We start from the raw sequence: 17,709 nt of genomic DNA, 5'->3' as shown, positions 1-17,709 counted from the left end.
TCTGAAGAAAAGGAATGTAGTTTCCAACAAAGGAACTTCACTGTGGACATGTGCAACAGTATTAGTGCTTTTATGCTTTTCTCTCAGTAGCTGTATCATTTGTTATTTCCTGCTTCTAACCAGTTAGTTTGAGTAATTCTGATACTCCTTTTTCCTTTATCCACTGAGGTAGATCAGAGAAGACAGCAGAAGCATTGTAATAGAGAATGGTTTATAGCAGAGATGAAAACCAAGTTCTTGCCTACTATTGAGAAGTTAGTGTTAGCCTCTGTTGTAGTTTTGAGTTTTTTTATTTTTGTGTTTTTTCATGGGGGTTGTCGTTGTTTAAGGACAAGGAATATGGGGAAGAAAAAATACTGCCTATCAAACTTCTAAAAATGGATCAAGGCATTGGCAGTTTTTAGGCAGATGTTTTTCTACCATAATAAAATTAACAAAAATTTATTTTAAGTTCATTTATAGGATAATTTATTACTCATTTGCCAAAGCCTGTGTATAAATAACTTTTTAAACCTAAGTGGTCTTAGTGTCTCATAATGTGCAGGTGTGTAGTTCACCTCACTTGCTTTATCCATGGAGTCTTGGTTGTCAGATATTTGTATGCATGTCAGTTACAAACTCAAATGAGTTGCACTAAAAAGCTCAGAGACTCTGAGGAACTCCTGAAATACCATTATTTGAAAAAAGTATCTATCTGAAAGTTACAATGAATGGAAACATCTAGTAGAAGTGTTTTTATGAACTAATACCAGTATGTGGTGCTACACACATTCACACATTGTTTATCGATGAGAATACAATGAGGATACGAGGACACGTTCTGAGAAATGTGTTGTTAGGCATTTCATCACTGCACGAATATCATAGAGTACACTTAGGCAGACCTGGATGGTGTAGCCTACTACACAGCTGGGCTGTGTAGTGTAGCCTGTTGCTCCTAGGCTACAAACCTGTACAGCATGTGGCTATGCTGAAAAACTAAAGGTATTTATAACACAATTATAGTATTTATGTATACAAATACATTTAAACATAGGAAAGGCACAGTAAAAAAAATACAGTATTCGATTGTTGAGTGTAGTGGTGCATGCCTCTAGTTCTAGCTACTCGGGAGGCTGAGGCAGGAGGATCACTTGAGCCCAGGACTTTGGGACTGCAGTGAACTGTGATCCCCTCCGCTGCCCTCCAGCCTGGGCGACAGGGCAAGACCCTGTCTCTTAAATAAATAAATAAATAAATAAATAAATAAATAGAGTAAAAAAAAAAAACATAGACTCTACTCACTCACCCAGATTAATAGACCCAGGTCTAGATAAATAAATGATAACTATTACCTAGGCACTTTATGTTCTACAACTCAAATGAGGTAATTAAATCCTGTGAGCCTCTGTTGATTCATGTACCCAGTAGATACCAGAGCTGTATTCTTTCTTCATATGTATGTTAGGAGATAAAATGAAAGTTTTCATGGAAACACTTGGAAATTAAGATGCTATAGAACATATCCTATTATAATAAAATAGGAAAAAAATACATTCTTTGATTAATTTGAAATTTTGTCTAAAGTAGATGTTATCCCTACTTGGTTTTAGGAATAATCATCATCATCATCTCCTCCTCCTCCTCCTCCTCCTCCTCCTTTCTCCTCCTTCCCCTCCTTCCCCTCCTTCTCCTCTTCCTCCTCCTCCTTCTTCTTTCTTCTTCTTTTTCTTCTTCTTTTTTTTTTCTTTTTTCTTTTTTGAGACGGTGTCTCACTCTGTCACCTAGGCTGGAATGCACTGGCACAAACTGGGTTCACTGCAAGCTCCACCTCACAGGTTCAAGCAATTCTCTCGACTAAGCTTTCTGAGTAGCTGGGGTTACAGACGCATGCCACCATGTCCAGCTAATTTTTGTATTTTTAGTAGAGATGGGGTTTCACCACGTTGGCCAGGCTGGTCTCAAACTCCCAACCTCAGATGATCTACCTGCTTTGGCAACCCTAAGTGCTGGGATTACAGGCATGAGCCACCACGCCTGGCCAAAATCTTTTTATTATACACAGATTATTTCATAGATACATATTTTATTCTAACAAGATTTTGAGTGCATGTGTATAAATAAGTGATAGCAATATATTTCAAGATGCTTTGGTTTGCTATATTAGTGGTTATACCTTAAACTGTTGAAGCATATCTTATGAGTATAGATTAGGACTCGAATGGAAAATATTTAGGGGAACTGTGTCATATTTTGCATGAATGAATGTTTGTGGTTGCTATGTCGGTGATGAAATGTACAATTAAAGATAATTGGATGGTTTTTAGGAAAACTCAAAAGCAGTTTGTGTAAACAGTGGTAATCTTGTTAAATCCCATTAAGATAAATCCAAAACATCAACATGAGTATTAAACTACAGATGGTGCATGTTGGGGTATTCGTGGACACTACAGAGTAGGAAAAGGAGAAAGAAGGTCTCTGTAACTTCTTAGTAGATTTTGTGGTTTGTTGGTTTTTAACTTGACTGAAAGCACTGTTATTTGGGAAATGCCTAGTTTTTAGAGACAAATGAAAAGAGATTTCAGCAATATAATTTCAGTATTGACATGAACTATGACCAGAACATTGAGCTGATGTGTTTCTTAAGAATTTTTGACATTTTAAATTTTTGTAAATTCAGGTTCTAGTGCTAACTAAACTGTAGTAGTTAAACTTCCCAGGATCTTTGTTTCCATTTGTAGCATGCAGGTATTATATTCTAACTGAAGGTCATTGAGGGCATTTTCTTTAACTTCACAGTATGGTTGGTTCTGACTTGATCTTTGAAGAGCACATTAATGAGCTAACTCCATGTTGGTGTTTTATAAGTGTGTGTGTGTGTGTGTGTGTGTGTGTGTGTATGTGTGTGTGTGTGTGTTTAGCCAAATGTTGTTTATTTGAAACCCATGGGTGAAAGTTTTAAAATATTAATATCCTTGCTATTTTAGGATGCACATTCACAAGGTGAGGTGGTATCATGCTTAGAGAAAGGCCTGGTGAAAGAAGCAGAAGAAAGAGAACCCAAGATTCAAGTTTCTGAACTCTGCAAGAAAGCCATTCTCCGGGTGGCTGAGCTGTCCTCGGATGACTTTCATTTAGACCGGCATTTATATTTTGCTTGCCGAGATGATCGGGAGCGTTTTTGTGAAAACGTGAGTCAGCTCAGAAACTGTTCTGTTTTTCCTTTTATTTTCATACATAAATAATTTTGTTTTAATTAATTTAATTGTACTGTTTTTTGAGAGGCTGAGTCTCACTATGTTGCCCAGGCTGATCTTGAACTTCCAGCCTCAAGCAATTCTCCCACCTCAGCCTCCCCAGTGTTTGAGACAGGGCCTTGCTGTGTTACCCAGGCTGGAGTGCAGTGGTGTTATCATGTCTCACTGCAGCCTCCAACTCCTGGGTTCAAGTGATTGTTCTGCCTCACCCTTCCAAGTAAACTTTTTGTAAGCGGAGGTTGCTATGTTGCCCAGACTGGTATTGAACCCTTGGCCTAAGATGATCCTTCTACCTCTGTCTCTGAAAGTGCTAGGATTATAGACATGAGCCACTGCAACTAGTCATAAAATATTTTTTAATACTGTAATATAAAATAAGCCATCAAGAAACCTCACATGTAGAAAAGCTGCAGAAATGAAACATGAACTTGGTCCCAGTATAGCAGAAAGTGGTAACTGGATATTCAACCTTGATAATTGAACATTTAGTTAAGAGTTGGCTTCTGATGATCTCCACATAGTATTTTTTCTGCTTTTTCTCACTTCTCAATTTCAGTTCTTGGAAATCTGTTTTATCCGTAGGAATTTTATTTTACCCACAATCCTATTCACATCTACTCCGTGGCTAAAACTTTTACACACATTTACATGTTTTTGGCTAAGGTGAAGAAAACAGCAGGTGGCTAATTTTTAAAACCAAATCCTTGATTACCACCTCCTGACTCTATAGAACAGCTTTCTAACGCTTTAAATAGAATGGTTTCTCCATCCTAACAACAAAGGACTAAAAGTAACTTGTGTATACTTCCACTCTGCCTGCTGATTGGAATTAACAGCTTTAACCATCAGAGCCACTGATGTAAGAGTTTTATTAACTCTAGCACACTCCTGTAAGAAACAAGACTCAGAGACTGGGCACGGCGGCTCCCACCACTTTGGGAGGCTGAGGCGGGTAGGTCACTTGAGGTCAGGATTTCAAGACCAGCCTGGCCAACATGGTGAAACCCTGTCTCTACTAAAAATACAAAAATTAGCTCGGCATGGTGGTGGGTGCCTGTAATCTCAGCTACTCAGGAGGCTGAGACAGGAGAATCACTTGAACCTGTGAGGCGGAGGTTGCACTGAGCTAAGATGGTGCCACTGCACTCTAGCCTGGGCAACAGAGCAAAGCTGTCTCAAAAAAAAAAAAGAAGACTCAGACTCTGACACTTCTCTTGGTTTCCTAGTTAACAAAATACATCTGAGAACAAATGACAAATGCCACATATCATGGGAATTTTTTTTCATCTTTACTGAAGTCCTGTTTTTCTTCAAAGACTAGTAAATTTTATAAATTTTATAAATGTTTATCCAAAGGTGCTTACCATTGTAATCATTTAATAGAAAGTTCTGTATGAGATTGTAGATAATGTTCATCATGACTACTTAGCTAAAGTAGTGTATGTTCCATCTTACAGACACAGGCTGGAGAGGGCAGAGTATACAAGTGCCTCTTTAATCATAAATTTGAAGAATCCATGAGTGAAAAGGTAAGTATTACTTTGAAACTAATGAATATTTTGATTTTTAAAAAGCTTACTCAAATTCTCTCAAACAGTACTTATAATCTTATACAAAAATGTAAATGACTGATAAAGCTCACTCCTTTCAAAGGTGAGGTACTTAGGTTTAAGCTGACACCAAGCTTAAACCCAAGCTTGGCTGAAACCAAGAAAATGAAGCCCGGATTGTGATATAGACAGTGAGAAGCCAGGTGAGGTTCTCACTGTGGTTGTTTTTTCAGTTTGTTTTTTTGTTGTTGTTTGTTTGTTTGTTTTCCTGATACGGAGTCTTGCTCTGTCACCCAGGCTGGAGTGCAGTTGCATTATCTCGACTCACTATGGCCTCTGCCTCCTAGGTTCAAGCGATTCTCCTGCCTCAGCCTCCCTAGTAGCTAGGGCTACAGGTGCCTGCCAGCACACTTGGCTAATTTTTGTATTTTTGGTAGAGACAGGGTTTCACTATGTTGGCCAGGCTGGTCTCGAACTCGTAACTTCAGGTGATCGGCCCACCTCTCCCTGGTTTTATGTACAATGCTCAGTGTGATTTTATATAAAACCACACTGAGGCCAGCCCTGCCTATTCAAGAAGTTTAGGTTAGGTAGTTAGTTATTTAATTTTTCAGCAGCTGTATCATTAAGCATCCTCTTTTAGTTCACTGTCCCTGGATGAATGCAGGAATCATTGATGACTTTTGAAACTATTAATTTTGCTATCTTGCCTTTAATTTTCCATGTAGCTGAAGAAATGTTTCTCATTTCTGTTTTCTTATGTCATTTGAATAATCGTGTTCAAATCTTATATCATTATTCACATGATATAGAATAATTGAATACTTGTAATTTAAAGTATAGACTAGAATATCGCAAGTGTTAATGTTAGTTGCCAGTTTGATGCTGGTGAAATTTATGTTAGGAGTATTGTTAAAGTGGAAAAGGATGCTGTGTGTCGTGTTAATGTATTGGGTTCTGTTCTGGACACTGTTATTGCAGCAACACTTCGCAAGTGACTACAGAATTTCTAGGTTCCCCACCCCCTTACCCCTGTCTCACGCCATACTAGTTTAGCTCAGTTGTGCAGATTTTAACCAACCTAAAAGATAGATATGTTGGTAATAACTGCAGTTGCTAACATGTACCTGACTGAGTCGACATGCTCGTCTTTAGAGGTACACATCAACAGCAAAACCACATGAGTGGTCTCACGGCTCTTGCTGTACTCTTTCCTCAGTGTCGAGAAGCACTCACAACCCGCCAAAAGCTGATTGCCCAGGATTATAAAGTCAGTTATTCATTGGCCAAATCCTGTAAAAGTGACTTGAAGAAATACCGGTGCAATGTGGAAAACCTTCCGCGATCCCGCGAAGCCAGGCTATCCTACCTGCTCATGTGCCTGGAGTCAGCTGTACACAGAGGTAGTGTTCATTTCTTTTTATCATATCTGTTCCTTTTGGGATTCATACTCTAAAGTTTTTCATATGTAAATGTTAGTTTCCTCCCATATTTACTTTTTTTATTTTCCATGTTTTTTAATTAATTATTGCTTTTTTTTTTTTAATAGAGATGGAGTTTCACCGTGTTGGCCGGCCTAGTCTCGAACTCCTGGCCTCGAGCGATCCTCCCACCTTGGTGTCCCCAAGTGCTGGGACAGGCGTGAGCCATCACGCCCAGCTGAATATTTTTCATTTTTGAAAATTGTGTGGCATTTTGGGGAGACTCAGGGTAGAACATTGTGCAGCATTTTGGGGAGACTCAGGGTAGCATGATTTAGCACATGGGGCAGACTTGGCTTCAGTTTTTTACTCTATCACTAAACCAACTGTCTGGGTGACCATCTTTGTTTTGTTTTGTTTTAATTTTTTATTTTAAGTTTTCCCCATTGGCAATTACAGATCAAAGAAGTTGGGGAAGCCTGTAGTGAATATCTGAAGTGTAGTCTTTTCCAAAAGTTTTAAATGTGTAGACCAGTGGAGATTGTTCTTTGGCTTTCATTTTTACCCCAATAGTTATTGATAAGAATTTTACGGGCAAAGTATTTGCATTATTAGTGCAGTAGTCTTAACACCTGCTTCATGCAGAACACTGACAGGAGAAGCCTGAATATCTGGAGTCTAAGCCTATGTTACGCTACTGAAGCTTTTGCTTATCCTTTAGTATGACTGGTAGGTATATTGTATTATAGATAGAAATCTGTACTTTTAATAGGTGGCGATTTGTGATGCGAATGCATACCATTACCCTCTGTAATGTTACGACTTACATCCTAACTTAGGGCGACAAGTGAGCAGTGAGTGCCAAGGGGAAATGTTGGATTACCGACGCATGTTGATGGAAGACTTTTCTCTGAGCCCTGAGATCATCCTAAGCTGTCGGGGGGAGATTGAACACCATTGTTCCGGATTACATCGAAAAGGACGGACCCTACACTGTCTGATGAAAGTAGTTCGGGGGGAGAAGGGGAACCTTGGAATGAACTGCCAGCAGGCGGTAAGGAGACTTTTGCTATTGCCATTTTGAATGTCACATTTATCAGCTGAGGAGCCTCTTCCTGATGCTGTCCCACCTTGCTTTATCTGGATCATTTGTGATATCACATTGAAAATTAGGTACTAAGTACTGGAGACAGAACGTTGTTTCTTCAGGCATATCTTAGTAAGAATGTGGCATTTGCTACAGAGCAAAAGTTTGAGCTCGTAATCAATAAAAAGAATTAACTTCTTAGATAGAAAGCATTATTTGCTAAGAGTTTCTAACGAAAGGGCAGCTTGCTAGACTGGATTTTCTAAACTCAGAATCAAGGCAAACCAGGTTCTGATCCATGAGGACAGGCCCTCTACCAAGAGGGAATTTGCCTGTCTAAATGGGTTTGATTGAGTTGAGGCTGAAAGAGAGAGTTGATATAAATTGAAATTTTTTCTAAGAGTTTATTTTTGTTACTGATTTGCAACATGGCATGAATTCCTGGCCTGAAGGATCAAGAGAGAATGTCGTTTTTGAAATCACACTGTCTTTTCCTCATACACTAGGACAGCTATGCATGGAAGAGTCATTTTCTTTTTAATTTAATTTAGGTTCCAGGATACATGTGCAGGATGTACAGGTTTATTACATAGGTAAACATGTGCGCTGGTGGGGGTCTTTCTTTTTCTAGCCCTAAACCTCACAGTTAGCATGCTTTGCTGGGGAAGATAAAGTTCTTCTTGATCTGGGGAAGATAAAGTTCTTCTTGATCTAGCATCTTATAAACAGTTGAATAACTGCAGGTCAGGTACAAAACGCAAAGTTAAAATATTGGAGATTTAGTGCATCTGTTTCATTCCTGTCGTCCATGTTGATTGCTCTTTACTGGACAGGAGTCTTAGAGCAACTTAACATACCCTGTGCACCAGTGTGCCCTGTGCAGTGAACTTTCCTTTAGGGAGCACAAGAGTTAGTTTCACTTTATATCCTGGAATAGAAACTTGAGGCTCTGTCATTAGTTAAACTTTAGAAAACCACAGCCAGTCTTATTATTTTGTAGTTGGCATTTTATTAAAAACTGTATATCAGTGTACATTTTATTTTCCTGATAATCACGTAAAATCAGAATTTTACAGTCTGAAACAAAACTTTGAAGACTGAAACACAACAGTTTTATACAATTTGGATGCGGAGTAAAATTTCATATTAACTTTTGTTACTCACCTTGACCCAAAGTAGATACCAGTGCGTATATGCATGTGTGTGCGCATGTGTGCCTATACTTCCCATGGTGGGAAAATAGGCAAATGTAGCTTCTTCTCTAAAATACCAAGCTAGTGCAGGAGGGAAGGCTTCTGGGGTATCCTGGTGGCCTGGGCTACTGACTAGAGCCCAATACCCTCACCAAGGCCTGTTCTTAAATCAGAGCAGCTAGTATGTTGACATCTGCTTCAGAAGGGAAGGAATCTGCTGTTTCAGTTTGCCACAGTGTTGTTCCTAAGGTGCAGTTTTTGCTGGCGGCTGTCCTGGGAAACCTCTTTGCTGTGTAGGTCCTGGGACCGAGACCAAAAATCAGTCAGGAGACAGCCTGTATTTGCATTTCATCCTTAAAGCAACATGGAAAGGTTGTTGGAGGAGGGTCAGGAATGAACTTACCTTTTTTTTTTTGAACAGAGCTTCACTCTTGTTGCCCAGGCTGGAGTACAATGGCACAATCTTGGCTCACTACAACCTGCACCTCCCGGCTTCAAATGATTTTCCTGCCTCAGCCTCCCGAGAAGCTGGGATTATAGACATGCATCACCATGCCTGGCTAATTTTTGTATTTTTAGTAGAGATTGAGTTTCACCTTGTTGGTCAGGCTGGTCTCAAACTCCCGACCTCAGGTGATCCGCCTGCCTCAGCCTCCCAGAATGCTGGGATTACAGGTGTGAGCCACCGTGCCTGGCCTAAACTTTTTATTGAGGCTACACATATAGTAAAGGATACAGAAAAAAGAAAATAGACTGGTTTGACTTGATTTTGAGGCACCTAATTCACACCCAAGGCTTTTTAAAATCTAGCTGGTTGAAAGAACCAGTGATTCAGCTTGAAAGATACGTAAGTACTGCCCACATCACCTTTTGTGCCCGGAAGAAGGGTGCTTTCCAAATCTAGAGAGAGTGGCTTCCAGTAGTGAAACATATGATTTTGCCCATGTTAAATTTAGCCAAGTGGGGCCAGGTACAGTGGCTCACCCCTATAATCTCAGCATTTGGGGAGGCCAAGGTGGGCAGATCTTGTGAGGTCAGGAGTTCATGACCAGCCTGACCACCATGGGGAAACCCCATCTCTACGAGAAATACAAAATTAGCCTGTGGTAGTATGTACTTATAGTCCGGCTACTCAGGAAGCTGAGGCAGGAGAATCGCTTGAACCTGGGAGGCATAGGTTGCAGTCAGTTGAGATTGCACCACTGCACTCCAGCCTGGGCCACACAGTGAGACTCCATCTCAGAAAGTAAAAAATTTTTTAATTAAAATAAAATAAAAATAAATTTAGTCAACTGGGAAAGAAGCGTTTTATTTGATTTTTATGAACCCAGGGTTTTTAGCTTTTGCCCACAAAAACTGAAGGCCTAAATGATCCAAAGGGAGAAAAGTGTCCTTAATCTTCTACAGTAATCTGTCCCCAGTCAAATTGATGAATGTTTTAAAATAATTCATTTTGGGGGAGTTTCTTTTTATTTCTTTTTTGTTGTTTTATTTTTTAAGTGATGAGGTCTTGCCATGATCGCCAGGTTGGTCTCAAACTACTGGGCTCAAGCAGTCTACCTGCTTTGGGCTCCCAAACTACTGGGATTACAGGCATGAGCCACTATGCCTGGCCTCTTTTTTTTTCTTTTTTTCCTTTTTCAATGTTTTCTTCCTAATACAGCAGACTTCAATACCTGTTCTGTGGTTGACCATTTAGTTTTCCCTGTTGTCTGCTTGGTGACTGATTTAGTGATTTCTCAACAGGTAGTAAGCTATAAAGCATAAGAATAATTATCATCTTGTTCAGTTCATACTCTTCCAAATGCACCATAATTGTGAGCTGTGAAATTCTCTTCATTCATGGCGCAATAAGTCTGGGCCTAGTCTCTCCTAAGCCAAAAATAACTGCCAGTCTTTTCTCTAGTCATCTCTCTGAAGCATTTTCCCAGATTTTCCTAAGCATGCCAGGGGCTTGAATAGGTATATAATCATGTAGCAATTCACATTTTCAGTGTTTATTTCACATGCTACTGTTACTAAATTCCAGAGTGGCAATGATCCTTGGAGCTGTTAGCCCATTAGGCTCTAGAGAGCATTCATTTTCGCCTGTGAATAACTTCAGTCCAGTGCATTTATTGTTTCTTAAAGTTTGCCTGTCAGTCATGGATATTTAACTGATACAGTTCTTGCAAAGACCTGCAGATTCCCATGTTGCTTCCAACTTTTCTCATAAAAAGATGTATATACTTTGGTTTTTGTCAACAACTGTCAAAAGTAACATTGGTAATCATTCAGTAGTGATTTTCCTACCAGCCAACCACAGCATTTTGTAGCTTTTCTAGACTGACACTAAGAATTTTTGGTGTAAATAACTTCTATCCTAAAATATTGGAAGTCTTTCATGTTTCTCTTATCTAGATTACCAGCTTTTTTATTTTTTATTTTTTTGAGACGGCGTTTCGCTCTTGTTACCCAGGCTGGAGTGCAATGGCACAATCTCGGCTCACTGCAACCTCCGCCTCCTGGGTTCACGCAATTCTCCTGCCTCAGCCTCCTGAGTAGCTGGGATTACAGGCACGCGCCACCATGCCCAGCTAATTTTTTGTATTTTTAGTAGAGACGGGGTTTCACCATGTTGACCAGGATGGTCTCAGTCTCTTGACCTCGTGATCCACCCGCCTTGGCCTCCCAAAGTGCTGGGATTACAGACGTGAGCCACTGCGCCCGGCCCTTTTTTTTTTTTTTTGACATGGAGTTTCGCTCTTGTTACCCAGGCTGGAGTGCAATGGCTCCATCTCGGCTCACCGTAACCTCCGCCTCCTGGGTTCGGGCAATTCTCCTGCCTCAGCCTCCTAAGTAGCTGGGATTACAGGCATGGACCACCATGCCCAGCTAATTTTTTGTATTTTCAGTAGAGATGGGGTTTCACCATGTTGACTAGGATGGTCTTGATCTCTTGACCTCGTGATCCACCCGCCTCGGCCTCCCAAAGTGCTGGGATTACAGGCTTGAGCCACCGTGCCCAGCCTGGATTATAGTTTTCAAATGTGCTTTCTGTTACTAAAGATTTCTTCCCCAAGACCGGGTGTGGTGGCTCACACCTGTAATCCTAGCACTTTGGGATGTCGAGGTGAGTAGACCACTTGCATTCAAGACCAGCCTGGCCAACGTGGCAAAACCTTGTCTCTACTAAAAATATAAAAATTCAACTGGGTACTGTGACTCAGGTCTATAATCCCAGCACTTTGGGAGGCTGAGGCAGGTGAATCACGAGGTCAGGAGTTCAAGACCAGCCTGGCCAACATAGTGAAACCCCGTCCCTACTAAAAATACAAAAAAAATTAGCTGGTTGTGGTGGCGAGCACCTGTAATCCTACCTACTCTGGAGTCTGAGGCAGGAAAATGGCTTGAACCCGGGAAATTTCAAGGTTACAGTGGGCCAAGATTGCACCTTTGCACTCCAGCCTGGGTGACAGAGCAAGACGTGGTCTGGGTGACAGAGCAAGACTCGGTCTCAAACACACACACACACACACACACACACACACACACACACACACAGCGCCAGGAGGCTGAGTTGACAGAGCAAGACTCGGTCTCAAACACACACACACACACACACAGAGCGCACCAGGAGGCCAGGTTCGGTAGCTCATACCTGTAATCCCAGCACTTTGGGAGGCCGAGGCTGGTGGACCACAAGGTCAAGAGATTGAGATCATCCTGTCCAACATGGTGAAACCCCATCTCTACTAAAAATACAAAAAAAATTATCAAGGCATGGTGGCAGGTACCTGTAATCCCAGCTACTTGGGAGGCTGAGGCAAGAAGAATTGCTTGAACCTGGGAGGTGGAGGTTGCAGTGAGGCAAGATCACACCACTGTCCTGCAGCCTGTCAACAGAGCAAGACCCCATCTCAAAAAAAAATTAGGAGTGCTGGCACATGCCTTTAGTCCCAGCTACTCAGGAGGCTGAGGCAGAAGAATCACTTGAACCTGGGAAGTGGAGGTTGTAGTGAGTGGAGATCATGCCACTGCATTCCAGCCTGGGTGATCTCTGTCTCAGGGGGAAAAAAAAAAAAAAAAAAAAAAAAAGATTTCTACTCCAAAATACCATCTGTTACTTATCTGTAGTAATAATGATCTTTCACATTTATAAAATGCTTTGCAGTTTACCCAGTATTCTCCAGTATATTATTTCTTTTTTTTTCCTTTTTCTTTTCTGTACCACCTCAGAACATGCCACATTAATATTATTTCTTATAATTTTTTGCAGTTAGAGAAACTGAAACTTAAAGATAATCAATATGTCCATGTTCTCAAAGCTAATCTGTCAGAGCCAGAACTATTTTTTTTGTTGTTGTTGTTGTTTTTTGAGACGGAGTTTCACTCTTGTTATCCAGGCTGGAGTGCAATGGCGCAATCTCAGCTCACCGCAACCTCCGCCTCCTGGGTTCAGGCAATTCTCCTGCCTCAGCCTCTTGGGTAGCTGGGATTACAGGCACGTGCCACCATGCCCAGCTAATTTTTTGTATTTTTAGTGGAGACGGGGTTTCACCACGTTGACTAGGATGGTGTTGATCTCTTGACCTTGTGATCCACCCGCCTCTGCCTCCCAAAGTGCTGAGGCGTGAGCCATAGCGCCCGGCCGCCAGAACTATTAATAGAACTTATTTCTTTTGATTTTAATTTAGAGCCTTTTCACCTACTCCCCTCCTCAAAGGCAGGAAAAAAAAAATACATGAAGTACCTACTCTCAAGTCTTTCCATTATTCCATGGCAGGACAGAAAAGTAAATGATAAAGAATATAGTCTGATTTCTAGCTGCATAATGACAAGTATTTTTCTATATACTTACAATGTACAAGCTCAAGTTTGTTTAACTCTTGGTTGTAGAAAAGTAGTTGAGGAAAATGGGAAATTATTAGTACTGTAATCTTGTTTTTTTACAACTGATATTTCTTCAAGTTAAATGAAACTGCACATGTGCTTTTAATAAAGCACAGCACACTTAATACTGTTGTCTTTGCAGGAAAATTCAAATTCTAGATTCTTATGACCAAATTAGGTCTCTCGTTGAAAATGTTCTTTATTTACTCTTTTCCACTCAATTCTGACTTTGCTTTGAGCACCACGTTTAGTAATCTGATTAACATGTAGGCAGATAAAAGCAAAGATGCAGGAAAAAGATTCACATTCATGTTGTAAAGACCTCCAAGGATTAAGCCAGGCACAGTGGCTTAAGCCTGTAATCCCAGCACTCTGGGAGGCTGAGGCAGGTGGATCACAAGGACAAGAGATGGAGACCATCCTGGCCAACATGGTGAAAACCTCTGTCTACTGAGAATACAAAAACTAGCCAGTGTGGTGGCAAATGCCTACTCGGGAGGCTGAGGCAGGAGAATTGCTTGAACCCGGGAGGAAGAGGTTGCAGTAAGCTGAGACCAAGCCACTACACTCCAGCCTGGTGACAGAGTGAGACTGTCTTAAAAAAAAATAAGACCTCCAAGGATTAGTAAGAACGTAGATAAACAGTCCCCACTGTGACTCAAATAGAAAAATCTGCAATCAAGGTGGAGAAACCAGTTGGGAAAGTATTTGCCAAGAGCTCTTGAGTTTGGCTAGTGACAACTGTCAATAACTTTTTTGGAGTACATTGTGGTAAATAAGACTGAGGAACTGATTGAGGAAGACACTGCTCTTCCCTAGCACCTAAGTGACTTGCTTTCTTCCCTCTTAATTTGTTTTAATCCAGCTTCAAACACTGATTCAGGAGACTGACCCTGGTGCAGATTATCGCATTGATCGAGCTTTGAATGAAGCTTGTGAATCTGTAATCCAGACAGCCTGCAAACACATAAGATCCGGAGACCCAATGTAGGTTATCTTATGCATGGTATTTATCCATATTGTATTTTACTTGGCAGCACAAGGAACATTCCTTCAGATGACTTTTGGGTGGTTTGAGATCTTAACTGAAATTTTGTTGAACAGGTTGAACATATACCAACTTTTAGTAAAAGTAGTATTGGAATTGAAACCTAAGATCTGCCTCATCCATGATATGGAGACCCTAGATCCAGTATTGTGATGGTGTTTATTGACAGTGACTGAGCATGTATGAACTTGTATATTAGGTTACTGAATAATTTTATATAATGATCAAATAAAAATTAGAGAAACACAGGATAAGTGACACATACTTTGGCACTCTGTAGTTTTCAACCTAGTTGTATATTGACTCATTGTATACATTGGCTACTTGGTAATCATCAGAAAATACTAGAGGTCGGACGCGGTGGCTCCTGCCTGTTATCCCAGCACTTTGAGAGACCGAGGCAGGTAGATAACGAGGTCAAGAGATCAAGACCATCCTGACTAATATGGTGAAACTCCATCTCTACTAAAAATACAAAAATTAGCTGGGTGCGCCTGTAGTCCCAGCTGCTTGGGAGTCTGAAGCAGGAGAATCACTTGAACTTGGGAGGTAGAAGTTGCAGTGAGCTGAGATCGTACCATTGCACTCCAGAAAACAAAATGTGGTAATTGGGGAGTGGTAATGGACAAAATGAATACTAGAGTTGCATCCAACATCTAGAAAAGCTGAATAAATGCTATGTTAAAGTATTAATTCTTATACTTTAGTTTTATTTTTTATTATGTAAAAACAACTCTTAAACCATGGCTGGGTGCAGTAACTCATGCCTGTAATTCCAGTGTTTTGGGAGGCCGAGGTGAGAGGATCACTTGAAGGCATGAGTTTGAAACCAGCCTGGGCAGTATAGCTAGGCAATGTAAAAGCTTTTAAAATTAGCTGGCATGGTGGCATATGCCTGCAGTCCCCTCTACTGTAAGAGGTTGAGGTGGGAGGATTGCTTGAGCCCAGGAGTTCAAGGTCATAGTGAGCTGTGATGTACCACTGCACTCCAGCCCAGATGACAGAGTAAAACCCTGTCTCAAAAAACCAAACCAAAACAAAACCAGCTGCAAAATAAGAACAGCTTCTGGCAGATGGGGGGAGCGGGGGGAAGAACAGCTTCCTTATTCTGCAAAAATTTTTGTAGCCAGCAGTTGGCCGTACCCAATAACAAAGTGAATATAGTCCATGTTTATCTCATTCTGCTGTGCAGGAACTCCTGTTGTTCATGCTGTGCTAGAGAATTATAAAATTAGATTCTTCTTTTAAAGCTTTCTGTGTGGTTAAACACACTTAAAACTAATTAAGAATATTTACTGGCTGGGCGCAGTGGCTCACACCTGTAATCCTAGCACTTTGGGAGGCCAAGGGCAGGCACATCACCTGAGGTTGGGAGTTTGAGACCAGCCTGACCAACATGAAGAAACCCCATCTCTATCTGAAAAATGCAAAATTAGGCTGGAATGGTGGCACATGGCTGTAATCTCAGTCACTTGGGTGGCTGAGGCAGGAGAATCGCTTCAACCCCGGGAAGCGGAGGTTGCGGTTAGCTCAGGTCGCACCATTGCACACCAGCCTGGACAACAAGAGTGAAACTCCGTCTAAAAAAAAAAAAAGGAATATTTACCAATGTAGAAATAACCACCTCAACCAAAGAGGGGGTTGAGGAGAGGGAAAAAGGAAGGAAGAACTGCTGCAGTTGAAAATAAATTAAGATACTTATCAGTTAACCTTTTCTGGGTCCTGATTTGAACAAACTTGTAAAAAAAAATAATAATAATAATTGAAATAAAAATTTGAAAACTAGCAGGATGTTACATGATAGCAAAATTTTAAAAATAGTTTCTCATTTTATGGCTAGGATTTTGTCATGCTTGATGGAACATTTATACACAGAGAAGATGGTGGAAGATTGTGAACACCGTCTCCTAGAGCTGCAATATTTCATCTCCCGGGATTGGAAGTGAGTAATTTGAAGCCAAAGTAAATGTATTGCCTCAGCCTGTTCTCCTGTGTAGTCATAATTACCTGTATTTATTAAAATAATCAGTAGGAAACGCTTTTTGTTCAGTTTTGAGACAGCTAACGTACTCATCTCCTGAAAAAGATTATGCTTTATCACTTTCAGAACATAATCTAAAAGCAGAGTGAGCCTGCTCCCAGTCTATACCACACATCCTTGTTCACCACTGCGTTGGAAGTTAGGGTCAAAGTGTTTCTGATACCACAAAGATCTGTCTGGAAAGAATGATGGTATCTGTGGGGGTGGGAGAAGCACCTTCAGATACATCTTTAAGAAGATAATAGTGCACTTGTATTTTTATTGATTTGCAATGGATATGGGAATTTGTTTTTATTTCTTTTTTTTTTTTTTTTTTGAGATGGAGTTTCACTCTTGTTGCCCAGGCTGGAGTGCAACGGCGCGATCTCGGCTCACCGTGACCTCCGCCTCCTGGGTTCAGGCAATTCTCCTGCCTCAGCCTCCTGAGTAGCTGGGATTACAGGCACACGCCACCATGCCCAGCTAATTTTTAGTATTTTTAGTAGAGACGGGGTTTCACCATGTTGACCAGGATGGTCTCGATCTCTCGACCTCGTGATCCACCCGCCTCAGCCTCCCAAAGTGCTGGGATTACAGGCTTGAGCCACCGCGCCCGGCCTGTTTTTATTTCTTTAACTATTCAAAGTTATTAAGTCTATCTTAAGAGGTTTTTGTCAATAAGTGACAACTTGATTCTCCAATTTCCTTCTCATTCTGTTAACACAAAGTGAGGGGGATGGGAGGACGAAATAGAAGGATCTGTATTACAGCCAGAATCACTGAGTTCATTGGCTGTCATTCCGCCCTCTTTCCTTGTCTCACTTTCTCATCCCACCTCCAAAGCAGCCAGTACTGGATCCGACTGCTTCTCTAGCTTTTCGTGTTCAGTGGCTTCTCCATTCGGTTGTTAAGCCACCATGGTGTGGTAGTTAACTTTTTTGGGTGATTAATATATATTTTGGCCAGGCACGGTGGCTCACACCTGTAATCCCAGCTCTTTGAGAGACCTATGCAGGAGGAAAGCTTGAGGTCAGAAGTTTAAGGCCAGCCTGGTCAACATAGCTAGACCTTGTCTCTATAAAAACTGACAATAATTAGCCAGGTATGGCAGTGTGCATCTATAGTCCTGGCTACTGGGGAGGCTGAAGCAGAAGGATCACATGGGCCCAGGAGCTGTAGGTTACAGTGATCTGTGATTATGCCACTGCATGCCGACAGTGAGACCCTGTCTCAAAAAGTGTGAGTGTGTGTGTGAGTGTGTGTGTGTGTGTGTGTGTGTGTG

At 41.0% G+C, this 17,709-nt stretch overlaps 1 protein-coding gene across 1 annotated transcript in view; it reads left to right on the top strand.

Moving 5' to 3' along the window:
• GLG1 (golgi glycoprotein 1) overlaps positions 1–17,709 on the top strand; it is a 161,150-nt gene that overhangs the window by 112,887 nt on the left and 30,554 nt on the right. Inside the window, exons 5-10 of the mRNA XM_010350699.3 lie at positions 2,967–3,170; positions 4,694–4,765; positions 6,006–6,189; positions 7,047–7,261; positions 14,225–14,346; positions 16,248–16,349. Of these exons, the coding sequence (XP_010349001.3) occupies positions 2,967–3,170; positions 4,694–4,765; positions 6,006–6,189; positions 7,047–7,261; positions 14,225–14,346; positions 16,248–16,349 (899 nt within the window). The remainder of the gene's footprint in view (positions 1–2,966; positions 3,171–4,693; positions 4,766–6,005; positions 6,190–7,046; positions 7,262–14,224; positions 14,347–16,247; positions 16,350–17,709) is intronic.

The sequence above is a fragment of the Saimiri boliviensis genome, chromosome 1, assembly GCF_048565385.1.
Source record: "Saimiri boliviensis isolate mSaiBol1 chromosome 1, mSaiBol1.pri, whole genome shotgun sequence".
Taxonomy (NCBI): domain Eukaryota; kingdom Metazoa; phylum Chordata; class Mammalia; order Primates; family Cebidae; genus Saimiri; species Saimiri boliviensis.
This window is presented reverse-complemented; position numbering and strand designations above follow the sequence as displayed.